A 17,328-nucleotide genomic window follows, 5' to 3' on the forward strand; every position below is an offset into this window, starting at 1 on the left:
TATTGTAGTCTATCAGAATATTTTTGTTTGCTAGTTGGAATCAATTTTAGAAGCTTTTGGAGTTGAAAATTAGAGTTTTGCAGCCTATGACACATTTCAGATCATGTAAGCAGAGCATTATCATACTATTCTGTTGAAGTAGGCATATAAATTGTGATAAAAATCTTATCAACTATATTAATTTGAAGATAACCCAGAAACTTTTGCAAAGACTTCGTCCTCAATATTTTTTATACATATTACTTTTGAACTGCCTTGGAGGCCTAAGAAGAATCAGTTATCACGTGATGTGAAAAAATGGTTGGTTAAAATTCTCAAACTAGGGGGCCCACTCCTTGTTATAATTATTAATAATTATTTATATCATGTATAATGTACCTATGTCTTCTGCAAATATGAAGAGTACTTTGTCTTCATAATCCCAGCAGGACTTAAAAGTAGCCCAGTTTGGCGGCGTGCAACTTTGTCGTTTGGTGACAAAATCTCGGGAGTGCCAGCTTGTCGTTGCATGCACTGCAAAACTGGCACTCTCAGGAATGCAGCCCAGTTTGACGGCGTGCAACTTTGTCGTCTGGTGACAAAATCTGAGGAGTGCCAGTTTGTCGTTGCATGCACCGCCAAACTGGCATTCTGAGGAATGCAGCTCAGTTTGACGGCGTGCAACTTTGTCGTTAAGTTACAAAATCTTAGGAGTGCCAGTTTGTCGTTGCATGCACCGCCAAACTGGCACTCTAAGGAATGCAGCCCAGTTTGACGGCGTGCATCTTTGTCGGTAGCCCACTTTGTCGTCAGCCCAGTTTGTCATCGTCCCACAAGAATCAAGCAAAACCTTCTTGCTTATTTTGATTTTTGTTATCAGCTGATGGTAGTCTAGCAGACGACATCAGAAAATGACATAATTCTAAACAATAATATTAGTTTTAAAAGTTTATAAAATACGTTCTATTTACAATTTTTTAAAATATCATCATGATTAGTGATTTTTGTTTCCTGTAAAGTGCAGATATAATTCTATGTGAAATTCCAGTAGATTTTTCTTTGTCTTAACAAGTCAATTTGGGTACCTACCAACTTTACATACCGTAATGTTTGATATTGTGTTGGAATATTAGAGTATTAAATATCAACAACATTGTTTGACAATTACTGTACGTTGGAATAATTATTCAAACAGTTCAACAATGGTATTTATAATTGTTGCTTACGTATTTGTACCAGTTGTATTAGCGTTGGGTGTTAGAAAATACCGAGAATTACAATGGGGAACGTGTAAAGATTTTAGGTCTTTGGAGGGTAAAGTATTTATTGTTACGGGCGCAAATTCAGGAATTGGCAAAGAAACTGTTAAAGGCTTGGCTGAAAGAAAAGCCCGCGTTATTCTGGCATGTCGAAACATTGACAGTGCCAACGCCGCTATATCTGAAATCAGAAAATCAATATCAACTGGAGAATTGGTAAGATTGTAGAGTAATTATAATGTAGAGTAATTATAATGTAGAGCAATGTTAATTATATATTATATTTGAACTCGTTTTAATCGTAATATATCTAAGATTCAATGCGTAATTTTGCGGCTTATATAATTAAAGGTGCTTTTATAATGTTAACGTTGACATAAATCTTTTTGCGCTTTTATGAATCTATGTTCGAATAAATCTATGTCTCGAATTCTATGTTCCACTTGCTCTGACAGAACTTTTGTCTGAACTACATTTCTTGATGAGTAAGGGTGGGATCACATTGAATGCGTGTTATGCAAGTGCCTTCTTTTTGCGGATAACACCACAATCAAAGGTAGGCCTAGGGGTGGTGGTTCCACAGCAGCAGGATTTAGAACGCAACAGCTCCTTGCTGAGGCCAGGGTCTGGTTTTCCGTCATAATGAAGGAAAGACCCAGAAAGTGATGTGTACTCTTGGCAGCACAGATCTAAACCAAGCACCTGTCACACTCCTCGGATTCAGTATAGATTAAAAGCTGACCTGGGAGCATCATATTCTTGGAGTCTGCAAGAAGCTGTCAAAAGTCAAATATATTTTCAGGAATTTGAGAGCACTGCTGAGAATCGAGCGGTTGCTGATGTTGTACCATGCAGTTTTTGGTAGCATCATTCTGTACGGTATAGTATCTTGATCTGGGGACATTCCAGAGTCATTCTACTGCTCCAAAAGAAAGCTCTCCGAATCATCACATATAGCAAGTATAATGCTCATTGCCAGCCAATCTTCCGCAGATTAGGCATCCACACAGTCTGTGGACACTATAATTATCTTGGCTTCACTGCTATATGTGAGGAGTAACATCACAACGCTACATCGGAGAGAGCAAGTGCACTCCTACAACACTTGGAGGACAAATTTGGATGTGCCTCACTGCAGTGGCGGCTCGTCCTATGTGTTCAATGGTTCATTGAACCCCCAGGATTGAACCAAATCTTATAGAATGATAAATTTGCAACTCATATAATTATATTTTTATTTTATACTCATGAAATTATATCACAACATTTTTCATCTACGTAAACTTGACGTCGATGTTTTGAGGCCGGTGCCGGAGTGGCTTGCTTGAAACAGCACCGAATGACTTGACGAGACGGGTGGTGGTGGAAAGCAGTCATGTTCATTCCCCAATCTGAACCAGAAAACATGACTGGGAGAGGTAGTGGAACGGAGGAGGGGAATCGGTTTGCTAGCACGAATTTGGTTCACAATCCTGTCTGAACCAAGTTTCACGAGTTCATCCGAGAATAGCCGAACCTAGCCGAGGCAAGTAAAGCATTCGGTAAAAACCTCGGAATGAATCGTGAGAATTCGTGATACGGATTTAGTATCAGCCATCTTGAACATAACCAATAAATTCAAATTTGGTGGCAGTAAACAGTGAAAAAGCGGTAAACAAGAAGTAGTCTAAGCGTGACAGTTTTGAGGTTATACGGTACGGTTTCGGGTATACACTGTATACAGTTGTGATAGATTTCACTGCATTTTTCGTTATATAAATTTGTTTTGCGTGTTGAAGAATATAGTAATTTCTAGTGTGTTTCGTGTATTCGTGAGTATTTCTAGTATGTCCATTTTCTTTTAGTGAGAGTGTGAATATAATTTTTTGTGTTGGGTACCGTAACAGCATTTTGATGAAGAAATATGAATAAGTTTATTCAATTGTTAAAGACAAAAATTATTAATATTGAGGATAGATATAAAATAAAACATGATGGTAGACCAACTCCCGAAGTAAAAATCAAACAAGAAAAATTTAATATGAACAGGACAAAAAAATCTATATTTGTAGAAAATATGCTTAATCTTTGGGGGTAATTCCTTAAAATTATTATTCATTACCTTTACACTTGATTATGCTCAATACTCTATATCCTCTTGTCCTTTCTCCCCAATATCATGAGGTTGAACCCCCAAGCTAAAAGATCACGGGCCGCTACTGCCTCACTGTCGTTTGTCGAAGGCGAAGGACTGTTTCCCCGTGCTGGCGATAAGGATGTTTAACCATTTGCCAGAGCCGGTGATGGAATACTTACTGTTACCAGTCAATATGTACTGAGCTCCCTTGTGTTTCTGAAAGGCTAAATTCACACACTCCAAGTAAGAGGTCAGATCCACAACTACTTAACTAGAAGGCGAGACAACATTGATCTTCCCTACATTGGCGAAGCTACACACCTGCTATCCAATGCGCGCATTGAAAATTTTCAATAGACTTCCACTGTAGGTGCGAGAGTTGGATGAAAACGTGTTCAAGAAAGTGCTCCGAGAGAAACTGATTAACCTCCCTCTTTATTCCTTGAATAAGGAGGAGATTGTAAGATTTGTCAGTCTCTTTGATCGGCCATCTTGAGATAATTGTAAATATTTGAACTTTGTGTTTTATTAATCGACATTGTCTATCCAGTATATACACTGTTCACAGACGGAAGAAAAATTAATTGAATAGCAATACCAACGTTAATCAAATACTGCTATTATAACGTAGACCTCACTATAGAGTCGTTGTGACTGGAGCACATAACCTATTACTTCAATAGATTCAGCTATTCGTTAGATATGAATTGTAAAAGCATTATGGTACGGTAGCCAACAATTCATCTGCCGCCATAACGTTAATTCCACCTGACAAATTATTAATTCAGTTGATTATTATTTAGTTAGTTATTATTAGTTAATTCCACCTAACGTTAATTCACGTATGTACAAATGCACGGTGCACGCGAGACCATGCATGACACGTGTGCAGATAAGAAACTAAATCTGGATAGAGCCATAGGAACAGTAATACTTAACGCGTGCACTTGCTGGTGGCATTCATTGTGAGCAGAGACAGACAAGTCACAACTTATTCCTATAGCATTTTCCAGATTTTGTTGCTCACTTGTACACTTGGTTATGCATGGTCTCGCGTGGAGAGTACTTACTTGCACGCACGGCTAGAGCTGCATGGCTAGTCTCGTCGCTAAGGAATTGCATCTTAAGGCTTACATCCTATTACAAGATTATACTATCTTCATTTTATTTATTTATTATTTTTACAAGAAAGCACCAACTGAATTCAACTGTAATACATCATTTGAATTGTATCTTAACTAATTGCCTTGAACTATTCCTTTAAAAAACTAAACTAAACCCTAAGTAAACAATCCACTTTTTTATTCTCTATTGTATTTTTTTCATAAATGCAATAAAGGGTGTTTTCTTGACAAGCTTGTCATATCAATGTCAAGGCTGGAGACCTGGTGCCTTCATATTTTAATTAACCAAATTCTAAAGTTGAAGAATGAAATATTTACCATACTGTTTTTTTTAGATTCCTATGACACTGGACCTGGCGTCTTTAAAATCGGTGACCAGATTTGCTGGAAACGTTCTTCGTGACTTTCCCCGAATCCACACTCTGATCAACAACGCTGGTGTGAATGTCCCCGTCTCTAAAGGCGAAAAAACCGAAGATGGCTTTGAAATTCATTTTGGCGTCAATCACCTTGGTCATTTCCATCTCACCAATCTCCTACTTGAAACTGTGATCAATTCTGCACCAAGCAGGTAATATTCATTCTCAAGTGTGTTAATTATTAGATTTTTCCAAAGAAATTTTGCATTATTTTATAGGTCTACCAATTATTTATAATATATGACTGGAATAGAGCTATTTCAAGAACAGTGTTGGTGCTTTGCAGTGTTGGGCTAATCTGAATTCACTTTCATATCTATCATGTCCCGTTTTTCCAATATCTCATCCACGCCCAACATCACGCTTCAATCACATAAATATTAAATTATATTCTAAGCTTACAGGACAGTAGTTATTCACAATATTATTATATTGGATTCTTCCATGTAACAGACATCCCACATGTTATCTTCAATCTTGTGGATTATCTCATGTTCTTGTGGTGGAGGCTTGAAATCATCATGAGAGAAAATGTGGAAAAAGATTATGACTTTTCACTAAAAGGTCCCTGCAATGAAGTGCAGTTGGAGACTAAGGTGCACCAGAAGCAATCGACCTCGCATGGAAGTCTCCGTTTTGTCCGACAGTGAACCTTCCTTGAAATATTGCATGAATCAAATTTGGAGTTATTTATGAGGAAGCAATCAAGGAACTTCAGTTACTTCCACAACTAAACTCTCAGAATATTATGTTCAACAATTGAACAACATGTATGTTGAAAAACATTTATATTTTTTAAATGTTTAGCTTAAAACTTTGATTTCATTTCTCTTGTATCAGCTCTTATACAATTGTGGCGAATCATATGATTGCCACCGCCACCTGTGATGTTTTCAACTGGCAAAGTATGTTTATAACTTGTAACATTTTTATTTTTCATATTCATCAAAAATTCAATTTTGTCATTCAAACATTAAAATTAATTCATCATTCATTTAGTTCCATTCAATCAATTTTAACATAGGAATCATCAAATTGAATTAGGAATTTAATGAATATGAAAAATAAAAATGTTACAAGTTATAAACAAACTTTGCCAGTTGAAAACATCACAGGTGGCGGTGGCAATCATATGATTCGCCACACAATGTATACCATCCAATAAATACTAAAATGGCTATCTGATATCATGGTACACCGCCACTGTAGGCTGTGTTAGATAGTGTTTCCATACTTTACTGTTCGTCTTTATTTTAGGCGATTTTTCTTTCCTTGCGTTAAGGACATAGAAAGCACGAATAATACTGCTATATCAGCAATGAGTATTTACTAAATATGGGCGATAGCGATGCTATAGATCAGGAGTGACTATCCTTTTCTAATCAAGAGCCACATTCTCAATATTGAATGGGTTCGCGGGCCAGTGACATACTATCGGGTGAACGGGACAGGATTGTTATGCTTGTAACTTCAGTTTGATATGCTTTATACGGTTCTATATTCAAATTTCACTTGAAATGTCTCTCAACTTTGGTCTCAGGCTCTTGGCAGAACAATGGTATTGTTCAACTTGGTATTGGCAGAACAATTCTTAATAATAATTTCCAGTGTTCATATGAGGGAAGTTTGTAATTTTGTTCAAATTACACAATTAAAGTAATTATTAAAAATTTTCATCTACAAGCATAGTTTGATCCAAACACAGAGAACAAGATACGAGAGCAATTCAAAGTTTCTGAAATCTCTATCGGGAAAAGTGTTGTAGAATGGCAATTAATCGCCGTTTTCAATTGTGATCCGAGTAAGACTTACTTCAATATTAATTTTCCAATGATACTTGGTAAAATCAATAAATATACATCTGTACTGATAAGTAGAAAGGTGTTAAGTCAGTTTTCATGATTTTTCAGGAGAGCAAAAACAATGCTCAAAAAATTCAGTATGTAATTTATGAATCATCATTGAAAGTATTAGAACGCTAATCGTTGCTCTGTATTGCTCTGCACATGTTTACTGTGTCCAATAATGGTTTCTCCCATATTGACATTTTTATACAGGTGTAAACAAAAATGTGAACGACTTAAACCCTTTGTATCAAAGTATTTTATGACTTGACCCTTATTGATCTTGATTTGAGTTGACTTGTATCATTTACATCAATACCCTATTGCCGCGTCTTGAAGGGAATAAGTTGACTTGTAGCATTTATATCAATACCTATTTCTTTTCTTGAAAGTTATAAGTTGACTAGTATTATTTTTACCAATACCTATTAGATTTAATTCCACCTTTAAAGGTTATGAGTTAGCATGTATCATTTATATCAACCATGAATGATTTTTTTCTGAGATGTATCCATTTTACCATGAGAATAACTCTAAAACAATACCATATAGACTTAAATCCTTTATACCAAAAAAGAGAAAATTTTTATGAACATGTAGAGAAGTCAAAATCGACATTTTGTGACTGAACCTCTTTTTACTTATCAGTACAGAAATAATACATACAAATTAAAAAATACTATGAAATATAGATTTTTGTTATTTCTCTTGTAAATTTGGCGATTTAATACGTACAGTATTTTCTGTTAGTTGGTTGAAAGCCAGAATAATGATTAAATTCATACTGTCTTTGAATCCATCAAGTTTAGAAATGAATTGTGATTGCAGAATTGTGATAGTGTCGTCACTGCTGCATGAGCGTGGCACAATCGACTTTGATAACTTGAACGGCGAGAAGGGCTTCGTAGGGGGCATGAACCCTGCCTACTGCAACTCGAAGCTGGCCAACGCCTACTATTGCGTAGAGCTAGCCAAGCGCCTGGCGCCGCGGCGACTGGACACCGACGTGGTCGCTGTCTGCCCTGGCTTCTGCTACACCAACATCTTCCGCTACTCCAACCTCAAATGGTGGAAGTACTTGCTCTTTCTGCCGATCGCTTTCTTCTACATGCGCTCTGCCAAACAGGTCTGCCAAACATCATTATTTCATACATTACAAATGTTCAGATCAAATGCTACTCCATGGGCCCCATTACACTCAATTACAATTTATTTAAAAATGATTAATGTGTGTTTTGAGTTGTAAATTGGAGTGTGTAGCTAATTGAAAAATGTTGAAGTAACACATAACTTCAACAATTTTAATAGACTTCCACTGCAGGTGCAAGAGTTGGATGAAAAAGTGTTCAAGAAAGTGCTCCGTGAGAAACTGATTAATCTCCCTCTCTATTCCTTGAATGACGAGGAGATTGTAAGATTTGTCAGTCTCTTTGATCGGCCTTCTTAAGATAATTGTAAATATTTGAACTTTGTATTTTATCAATCGACAATGTCTATCCAGTTTATGAATTGTTCACAGACGGAAGAAAAATTGAATTGAATAGCAATACCAACGTTAATCGAATACTGCTATTATAGCGTAGACCTCACTAGCTACATTTTGACTGTTGACATTTAGCCCGATCGGCTACATTACACTGTTTTTATAAATTAGAATAGGAACTGTTTTGGGCGTAAGCCTGTGGTACTCTTCTGAACATTGTGTAATTCTGAATGATAAAATAAGTGAATAAATTCCATATTATTTTTGTTGATAGGGTGCACAGAACGTTCTACACTGTGCTCTTTCCGAGGAGGTTCGGGGAAAATCTGGCGAATTCTTCCGCGACTGCAAGCCGTACAAATCGAAGCACAATTTCGATCCAAACGTTAGCAGAGCCCTTTGGAATGCCAGCGGACAAATGATAATGAAATAGTGGTCTAATCAAATTGAACCAGAATAAGCACTCCCAACTATCTCTAAATGTCAACAAATATTAGAAGTGTTTTTGGATTGAATTTAAAATTTACTTTCTTTGTATCTAGAGCAGAACAAACGCACCAAATTCCTAACTAGACCTATAATAATCAGTTAGATTTCAAAGCATTTATCTTGAAAAAGAAAACATCAAAATATTTATCATTGCCTCTGGAGCTATCTCCAGGGCCCTATTGCATGATAAGCTAATAGTTTATAGTCACCGCACGAAAATAGTCCGATAGAAATAGGAACAGATGTGTTGTCCAACATACTTGATCTGTATAATGATTTAAAATTTTGAATTTGATTAGTCCAAGCGTTTGAAAATATACTAGCATCTAGTCTAAATTAAAAACACGCAACACTCATTCAGTAATTTGAACCATTTTCACAATCACAGTGATAAATGAGCTGAAGAGGATTGATATATTCATTGGTAGACTAGCAACTTGTCTCATTTAAATTTAGATTGAATATCATTGAATGTTTCAAAATCATTTCACAATATTGTTTTGTACTTCTACAATTAGATTGAAATATTGCCAACAAAATATTGTTTCTTATTTCGAGTTCAACATTCCCCATCCTTACCCTTTGTGCTGAAGAGATAAGATTGGTTTAAAAGTTGATTTTTTTAGTTTATTCCTTACACGCTTATAACTTCGGAACAATGCGTTCAACCGACGTGACCAACCATTCAAAAATCAAGCTTGATGAATTTTCTACATTTTTTGTGATATTTTCAACAGTTTGCAATATATTCGCTATTGAAATTGTTAGTAACGTGATTTTATTCATTTTTTTTTTTTGCTATTTCTGGACTTGTAACTCTCCAACAAGGCATCGTAGAAATGAATGCTTATCGTAGGTGTATTTATAGAGCATTGAAATCTCTTCAATTTGATGCATAATTTAACTATTTTATGTTTTCAGCATCTTAAACACAAAAAATTACTTTAAATTAACTAAATTTAATAGTTACAGCAAATTTGATGTGGGGAGTGAGATTTTCAATTTGGCAAAACATCGGTTCCACACCTTTGAGGGGTTGGAGATGCGCACTTTTGCTATGTTTACCACCTAACTGGTCCCAATTGAGCTGCAAAGTAAAAAATTGTGTGTCAGACATTCCCTTCAAATTTCCTTGTCGAACGATCAATTATTGCAAAATTGAAATTACCATCCCCTCATTATTAAAGCTGTTTAGCTGCTATAACATCAATTCGGTGTAGTTCAAATCTATACAAGGCTTTAATTCATATATTGGTGCTCAAATAACTTTCAATTTATAAAAAAAACAATATAATATTTAATTCCAAGTTGAAATGAAAAAAGTTGAAAATATTATCCAGCAAAGTACTTTTTTACATATTTTTTCATTCAAAAATTGTGCCATGAATGGGTCGGTCAGAAGTCATCCTCCATGAATCATATCAAATTCTTTTATTGCTGTAACATTTTTACCAAATGCATAACAAAGTCAAAACATATAAAACAGTCATAAGATCACAGATTATTTATCACATATTATCTAACAGTTCATTTTTATTGTATGGACATTTTTGAACAAGGAAAGTTTTTATTCTATTCTTAAAACATTTAGTCTCTAAGACATTTAAAATTATCAGGTGAATTATTAAACAGTCTGATGCCATACTCAATAAAACAATTTAGTGTGTACGGTATGAATAATTACATTGATTTACTCCAAGTGCTGATGCATTCCTAGTAAAATGATTATGAACAGTTTTATTCAAAGGAATAAATGCAAAATTCTTCTTAATATACATTAAACACTCAAAAGCATAAATATCAGAGACAGTCAATATTTTCATTTGTTGGAATAGAGGTTTACAATGTGTCCCACCATGGACATGAGCAATCACTCTTATTGCACGCTTCTGCAAAACAAACTGTCTCTTAACGTTAGTGGGTTAACTATAATTTTCAAACGGTTCAATAAAAATAAACCTTTAGATACTTTCTTAAATAATAAGTTTACACGAGTCTCCCACTTTAGATTATTTTGAAAAGTGATGCCCAAACATTTTTTATTGTCACTACTAAGGTGCGTACAGATATACGCGCCGCGAACATGAGCAATTCACTTTTAATCAGCTGACTATATCTATATTTTACAGAAATGGTATAAGATATAGATATAAAAAGCTTGGCATCAGCTGATTAAAAGTAAATTGCTCATGTTCGCGGCGCGTAAATCTGTACGCACCTTTAGAAGTGAAGCGAAACTCCAACATTTGGGTTTTGTCTTTGTTAGGACACGAGTGAATTTGCAGCAGGCCAGTCTTCAACAATTAAATTAACACAATTTCGTGAGTCATTCAACAAGTTAATACATTTGATCTGAATAGCCAAGTCATCAGCAAACATGAATGACTTTACAATATCATATTGCTTATGGCAGCCGGAAGATCATTAACATAAATGATAAAAAATGAAGGGCCCCAGTTTAGAACCTTGGGGGACACCAAATCCCACTTCAGAAAATTTTGAGAAGCAGTTGCTATAAAAGACGTGGCTGAAAATGCCACAAAAACTGCTGAGAACACGGCAGTGTCTGAAAACATGGAATTGAAAATGCAATGTACATTTGAGTTCTGATAATTCTTGTTCTGCTACAAGAATTCTTCTGTAGCTGCTACTAATGTCCTGATTTTGCGTGCTCAAGGCTGGCCATTCAGAGTAGAACATGCGCATGATATACATGTAATCAATCATACATTGTTATATCATCACAGCAAAAGGCTTCAAGCAACATTTTTTGAGGTTAGGTTTTGTATCTCCAATTTTTTTTCATTCGCTGTTCTATTTGAGGTTCAATTACTCTTTTATCATTATTATTTGTAATTTTCCAGTGGTTCATCTATTCTACAATTGGTTCTTCATTTATGTTAGAAACCTGTAGCTGATTACAAAACATGCATGATGAACATATGTGTGTGCAGTGCATGATAAACATGCATGTAGGCCTACATCCTATTATATTAAGCGAGCAATTTCTGTATATCTGTTTATATTTTTATATCTGGTTATTTATGTTCATTGGATCTCGAAAACGGCTCTAACGATTTTCACGAAATTTGGAACATAGAAGGTTTATGATATAAAAATTCGATTGCACAAGGGGCCTATTTCACAAAGGTACAAGTATTGTTACCAACCATGGTTGGTACGAACGTTACGAATGTAACTACGAACAAGTACTTGTAGTTACAAGTTTACAAGTACTCACGTTTCACAAAAATTTATGATCTACAAGTTTACAAGTTTACAAGTCTACAAGTACTTCAATAGTAAACATAACCTATTTTCATGATTATTTCCTTTTTTCATCCTTTATAAAGGTTACTTGTACTTTTCAATAATTACTTTGAAAATATATGAAAGCAATTTAATGTTTTTTGTACAGTGTACTTCATTTATTGCTGAATTTGTAACCTACACACTATATGTACTCTGTATATATATAGTAGATGTACTATATATAGGCCTACTGTGTATATATACTATAGTACACATAACCTATGAGGTAACACATTAATAACTATTTTGGAAATTATTAAATTTGATTTCCAGATGCATATATTTCCAAAATAATCAATTTTAGAGGGATATAGGGCATTTTTGATTATTAGAAATATTTATTGAATATTTAAAATCATATTAATGATCACTTGTAAATCCTTTACATAGCTTTCCACCTCGGTAGAAATTTCATATTTACGAACAAGTAATTTTGACAAAAATTGTTGGCTACAATGAAAATCTTTGTGAAACACTTGTTCGTAACAAGCAAATCACTTGTAAACTTGTAGAAATTCATTGTAACTACAAGTTTACAATTCTGCTTTTGTGAAACGCTAGTAATCAGCTGTTCTCCAAAACCATGGTTGGCAACAAGACTTGTAACCTACTTGTACCTTTGTGAAACGGGCCCCAGGTCTCATCCTTGGGAAACTCGCTGAACGACATATATAGGGCCGGTTTCCGAGCTCGTGATTTGGCTAAGCTCTAGACTTTGAACAGCTGGATTCAGAAAATTGGCTTTCCGAAACGGGGCATAGTCGCAGTCATTGTCTCTTATTATAGTCACGTTTGAATTAAATTTCGAAGAACTAGAAAATTGAACATAAAATAAATAGAAAGTAGTGTAAAGTTTCAGCTATTTTGAATTATTTAGGAATGTTCAATTTCGTCAAGGAAAAACTTTTCCAATTATAGAAATTGCGACTACAATTGTTTTGGAAAGCCAATTTTCTGAATGCAGCTGTCTAAAGTCTAGAACTTAGCTAAATCCCGAGCTCGGAAACCGGCCCATATTGTTTTCCGTGATCTATACTCTGTTGTAGCATAACCTTTTTTCTTCTCAATTCAGTAAAATCTTTCATAAAAATAATCATTTAGGTAAAATATGAGGGGATGAAAATCCAAGTGATCTAAATAACTTTTCTCGAAATCGGGTTTACAGCTGATTTCAACTCATGATAGTAGTATCTTTTTAGTGTATGAGTGGTATAAATCCTAGTTTCCTCTACCCTCGTTCAAGCACAGACTGAGCCCATCAACAAATAACCGCCATTCTGTTCAGATGAAAGTGGTCCAACTCGGAGTTTTATCACTTTCTTGTATCTCAGAGTTGTATCAGAGTTGATTCTTACCATAGTATTGTTGAACAAGACGCTGAATTATGTAGTTTTTGTCAAAATTGAGTTTAATTATTGGATATTGTAGTTTAATGAGTACTTTATCTCATACTATCCTTGTCAGTTGTCACATTGTTTTCCTTTGTATTTAAGCCAATATTAAGGTACCATTGAGTTATAACACATCAACTTAGAAATAATGAGTTCTGTTGAGTTTCAAAACAGTTCTACACTCCATCAAACTTGATGCGATGACCTTTAATTAGTATTGCAATAGTATTGTACCGTACTTGAAGTGGTACCACAACTCTTACTATTACATTTTTATTCACAACAATATTAAGGTACGGTAGGTACCATTACTGTAACTCTAAAGGTGCGTACAGACTTCGTACAGACGAACGTCACTCCAGCAGAGCGATTGATGATCGACCGGGGTCCAAGAGTGGTTCGACCGGGGAACGCGAGAAGATCTAACATCTTCCGTAACGTTCATGATGGGTGTGTGGGAGGAGCGACTGTAGTTCGATGGTGGTACTAGGGCGGTACGAGGGAGGAACGTGCTCGGTGCGGGTCGGAAGCGCGAATATGTGTATGCAGCTTAATATATTTCTCTACCTATGAAAGGTGCCTGCTTCATCCTTTATGACTCTGTTTCGATCACTTAGGGGCCGATTTCCGAGCTCGGGATTTGGCTAAGTTCTAGACTTTACAGCTGGAGTCAGAAAATTGGCTTTCCGAAACAGAGCATAGTCGTAGTCACGTTTGAATTAAATTTCGAAAAACTAGAAAATTGAACACAAAATGAAATAAAGAGAAAATAGTGTAAAGTTTCAGCTATTTTGAATTATTTAGGAATGTTTAATTTCATCAAGGCAAAATGTTTCCAATTATAGAAATGAAAAAATGAAAACTGTGATTACTGTCATAAACACTGCGACTACGCCCCGTTTTGGAAAGCCAATTTTCTGACTCCAGATTTTTAAAGTCTATAGAATTTAGATAAATCCTGAGCTCGGAAACCGGCCCGCCTAAAAGGATAATTATTCATCCTTGGTTAAAACAGCTGAGACTTTCGTTGTCTGTGGATAGTGAAAAGTGAGCGAGTGATTCTGTGGAGAATCAAAATATGGCATCCCCGAAATTCATAAGATGACTTTTAGCCAGCTGTGAAATATAAACACAATAATTTTAAAGAATTGTGTTCTGTTTATCAATAAATAAAAATAAGAAGCAAAGCTTGGTGCCCCGATATTGTTTACTATACATGTATATTTTCTACAGTTAGTGGCCAGCCTTAGAAATGCTTACTCATACGTACATTTATATCTGTCTGGTATTTAACTAATTTAGTGAGGTCCACGTTATAATGGCAGTGGAGAAAGATAGGAGAAAAACGTTACCGAACCTCTGTTTTGTCAATGCCTTCTATAGACGGTAGCTTATTGATGTAATATTAACTGTTCATTCTCGTTTAAAGTAATCAATTATATTTTATTAATCAATAAGTTACATTTTTTAATAATTTACATAATTGAAATGAATATTTCGTTAGTTAATTATTAGAATAATTCTACATTGTTAAACGAGATCTGTCAACAGAGCAAAGCGAGAAAGAGATAGCACTATCCGCTTTGTTGAATGATAGAAAAGGATAGCAATACCATTGCTAATTAAACACTGCCATTATAACGTGGACCTCACTATAGGCTATTATATTTGACCCCTTGAACGGGTGCATACCAACTGACCCAATTCCCATTTGACCCAACCTACCACTTGACCCAATTTTTTTAAATCGAGAAAAGCCGCGAAACCACTTGATCCAATAGACATCTGACCCAATATACCAATTGCCCCCAATATTATAAACATCACAAAACCATCTGACCCAATTGACATCTGACCCAACCTACCACTAGACCCAACTACTGTGCTGCGCTCTCGTGGCATAGTTTATGGTGCGCAAAACATCAATGCCTTCTTGATGAGTGGTACTCCTTCGACAGCCATGACAGTTGACATTCCGATATTTTCTGGTAGATGTCAGGACGGTCAAGACTAACCTACTCATGTGGTGACATTTGGTACTACATTTTCAGTATTGTTTTCAAAAGCGGGAATCATAATTATTTTCAAAGTTGACTGCTTGAACTGTATTTCAGAATATTATTGAACTGCCTTGATGGAATTAGAAAATGCCTTGATGGAAGATTAAATGCATTAACTATTATTTGAAGCTACAGTAGTTTAAAATATTGGAAATTTCAGTCCACGAGAAACACTTGATGATGTCTTGTTTAAAGATTAAAATATGGTAGGCCTAGGTAGAATACTAATAAAAATCAACAATATATACTCTTGTGAAAATAGAGTAGTATCTATTATGTTTCAATCTCTGCTATGTGAATGAGTAAACATTGAAATAGAATCTATCCATTCTAGAGCTAGAATATAAAATAATAATGAATAAAATGGCAATGTCGTTTTATTTATTCACCCATTAATCACCATGATCCTGAATTTGACCTTGGATAAAATTCAGTGAAATAGGCATAGTCTGTCCAAGCAAAGAAGACCCTCTGGAAAGATGGGAAATTGACTCAAGCTCGGTCAATATTGGTTCAAAAATTATCAATTTGACCTAAAATTGTAGGAAACAATTTGATCCACTATTAAGACCACATTTATAATGGAAATTTGATCTCATTTGCTATGTATCTTCTATAATATAACAACAAATAAATGGCCAACAATGGTCAATAGTAAATTTATTAATAATCATTACAAAGTAAAGTTTTATTTATCAGCAATGATGTGCAGATCTATGTTAGTCTGGTAGGGTATCTAACAAGAATGAGAAAAATAAGAGTTTTATGAGCTGAACCTTGTTCAGTTGACAATATGATCTTACAGCTGAAATCGTAAGTATATTCATTAGTCTATATTGTATCACTCCGGACTTGGCAATTTGTATTGAGACAGCTAGGCTGCTTTCATATATTGTTGTATTTTGTCGTTTTGTTGCATGTATTAATGTATTAAGCCTCATGTTTTGAATTTTGTCCCTACATGTTTATTATAATCTTGAATATTGGGCATATGATATTATAAAGATGAATTTGAAAACATGAGGCTTAATAATGCAACAAAACGACAAAATACACCAATGTGAAAGCAGCCCTAGGTTTGAACTGGCTCTTATTGTTTTCTGTAAAAGGCAGAAAATTGGTTGATCCGTATAGCCTACTGTATCCGTATATTCACAATGTAGGTAAACATCAAACATCATCATTCACTCACTCATCATCATCATCATCACCTTTGCTTAAAATACTTGCTATCAAGTCGCAATTGTAACAATAAATTTTTAAAAAACTGGAGATGTCCAATGAAAGATACCAAAAAAAGTGTTAGGCCTATGATTTTATGGTAGCACAACTGGCGCGGTAAGGAGGATAGATTCAATTGGGTATATTTACTAAAGCTGAAGAAACAGTTCCGATATGCCTCAGCAGAGAATATGTGGACAGATAATGGGATTGATGTGAACTATTTAAAGCAAAATTGTATAGAGCTGATACATAACTTATATATAAATGTGGTAATATTAAGCCTGCAATTCAGATGTGGGTAGAGCCGTACATTCCCAATCCTCTCCCAGATACACGAAATTGAATCCAAATTTTGTTTTGGGTGAGCAATTCAAATACGTATGGATTGGCTTTCTAAAAAATTCGATGTTTAACCCAACTGAGATTAGCTGGTAGGCCTAATCTGGTTATGTTCTTATTTGTTGAAGAAAAGGGTATTTGGATAAATTGTAAAGAAAACTGTCCAATATATGCAATTTGCAAACTGACTAAACAGTAGAACACTTCTTATTGGTCTGTCCAATGTATAATCACATAAGAGACAATTCATTGCTAAATTTATACAGAATATTATATTGTGAATGACGAA

At 35.0% G+C, this 17,328-nt stretch overlaps 1 protein-coding gene across 1 annotated transcript; it reads left to right on the plus strand.

The window, feature by feature from the left end:
* Positions 1-836: 836 nt before the first annotated feature.
* On the plus strand, positions 837-9,480 carry LOC111061800 (retinol dehydrogenase 11). Its single transcript, XM_022349493.2, has 4 exons — positions 837-1,454; positions 4,814-5,049; positions 7,570-7,867; positions 8,499-9,480. Exons 1-4 carry the CDS (start codon positions 1,182-1,184, stop codon positions 8,655-8,657), a joined length of 966 nt encoding a protein of 321 aa, XP_022205185.1. The 5' UTR covers positions 837-1,181; the 3' UTR covers positions 8,658-9,480.
* The last annotated feature ends 7,848 nt before the right edge of the window (positions 9,481-17,328 follow it).

Source organism: Nilaparvata lugens, chromosome 3, assembly GCF_014356525.2.
Source record: "Nilaparvata lugens isolate BPH chromosome 3, ASM1435652v1, whole genome shotgun sequence".
Lineage (NCBI taxonomy): Eukaryota > Metazoa > Arthropoda > Insecta > Hemiptera > Delphacidae > Nilaparvata > Nilaparvata lugens.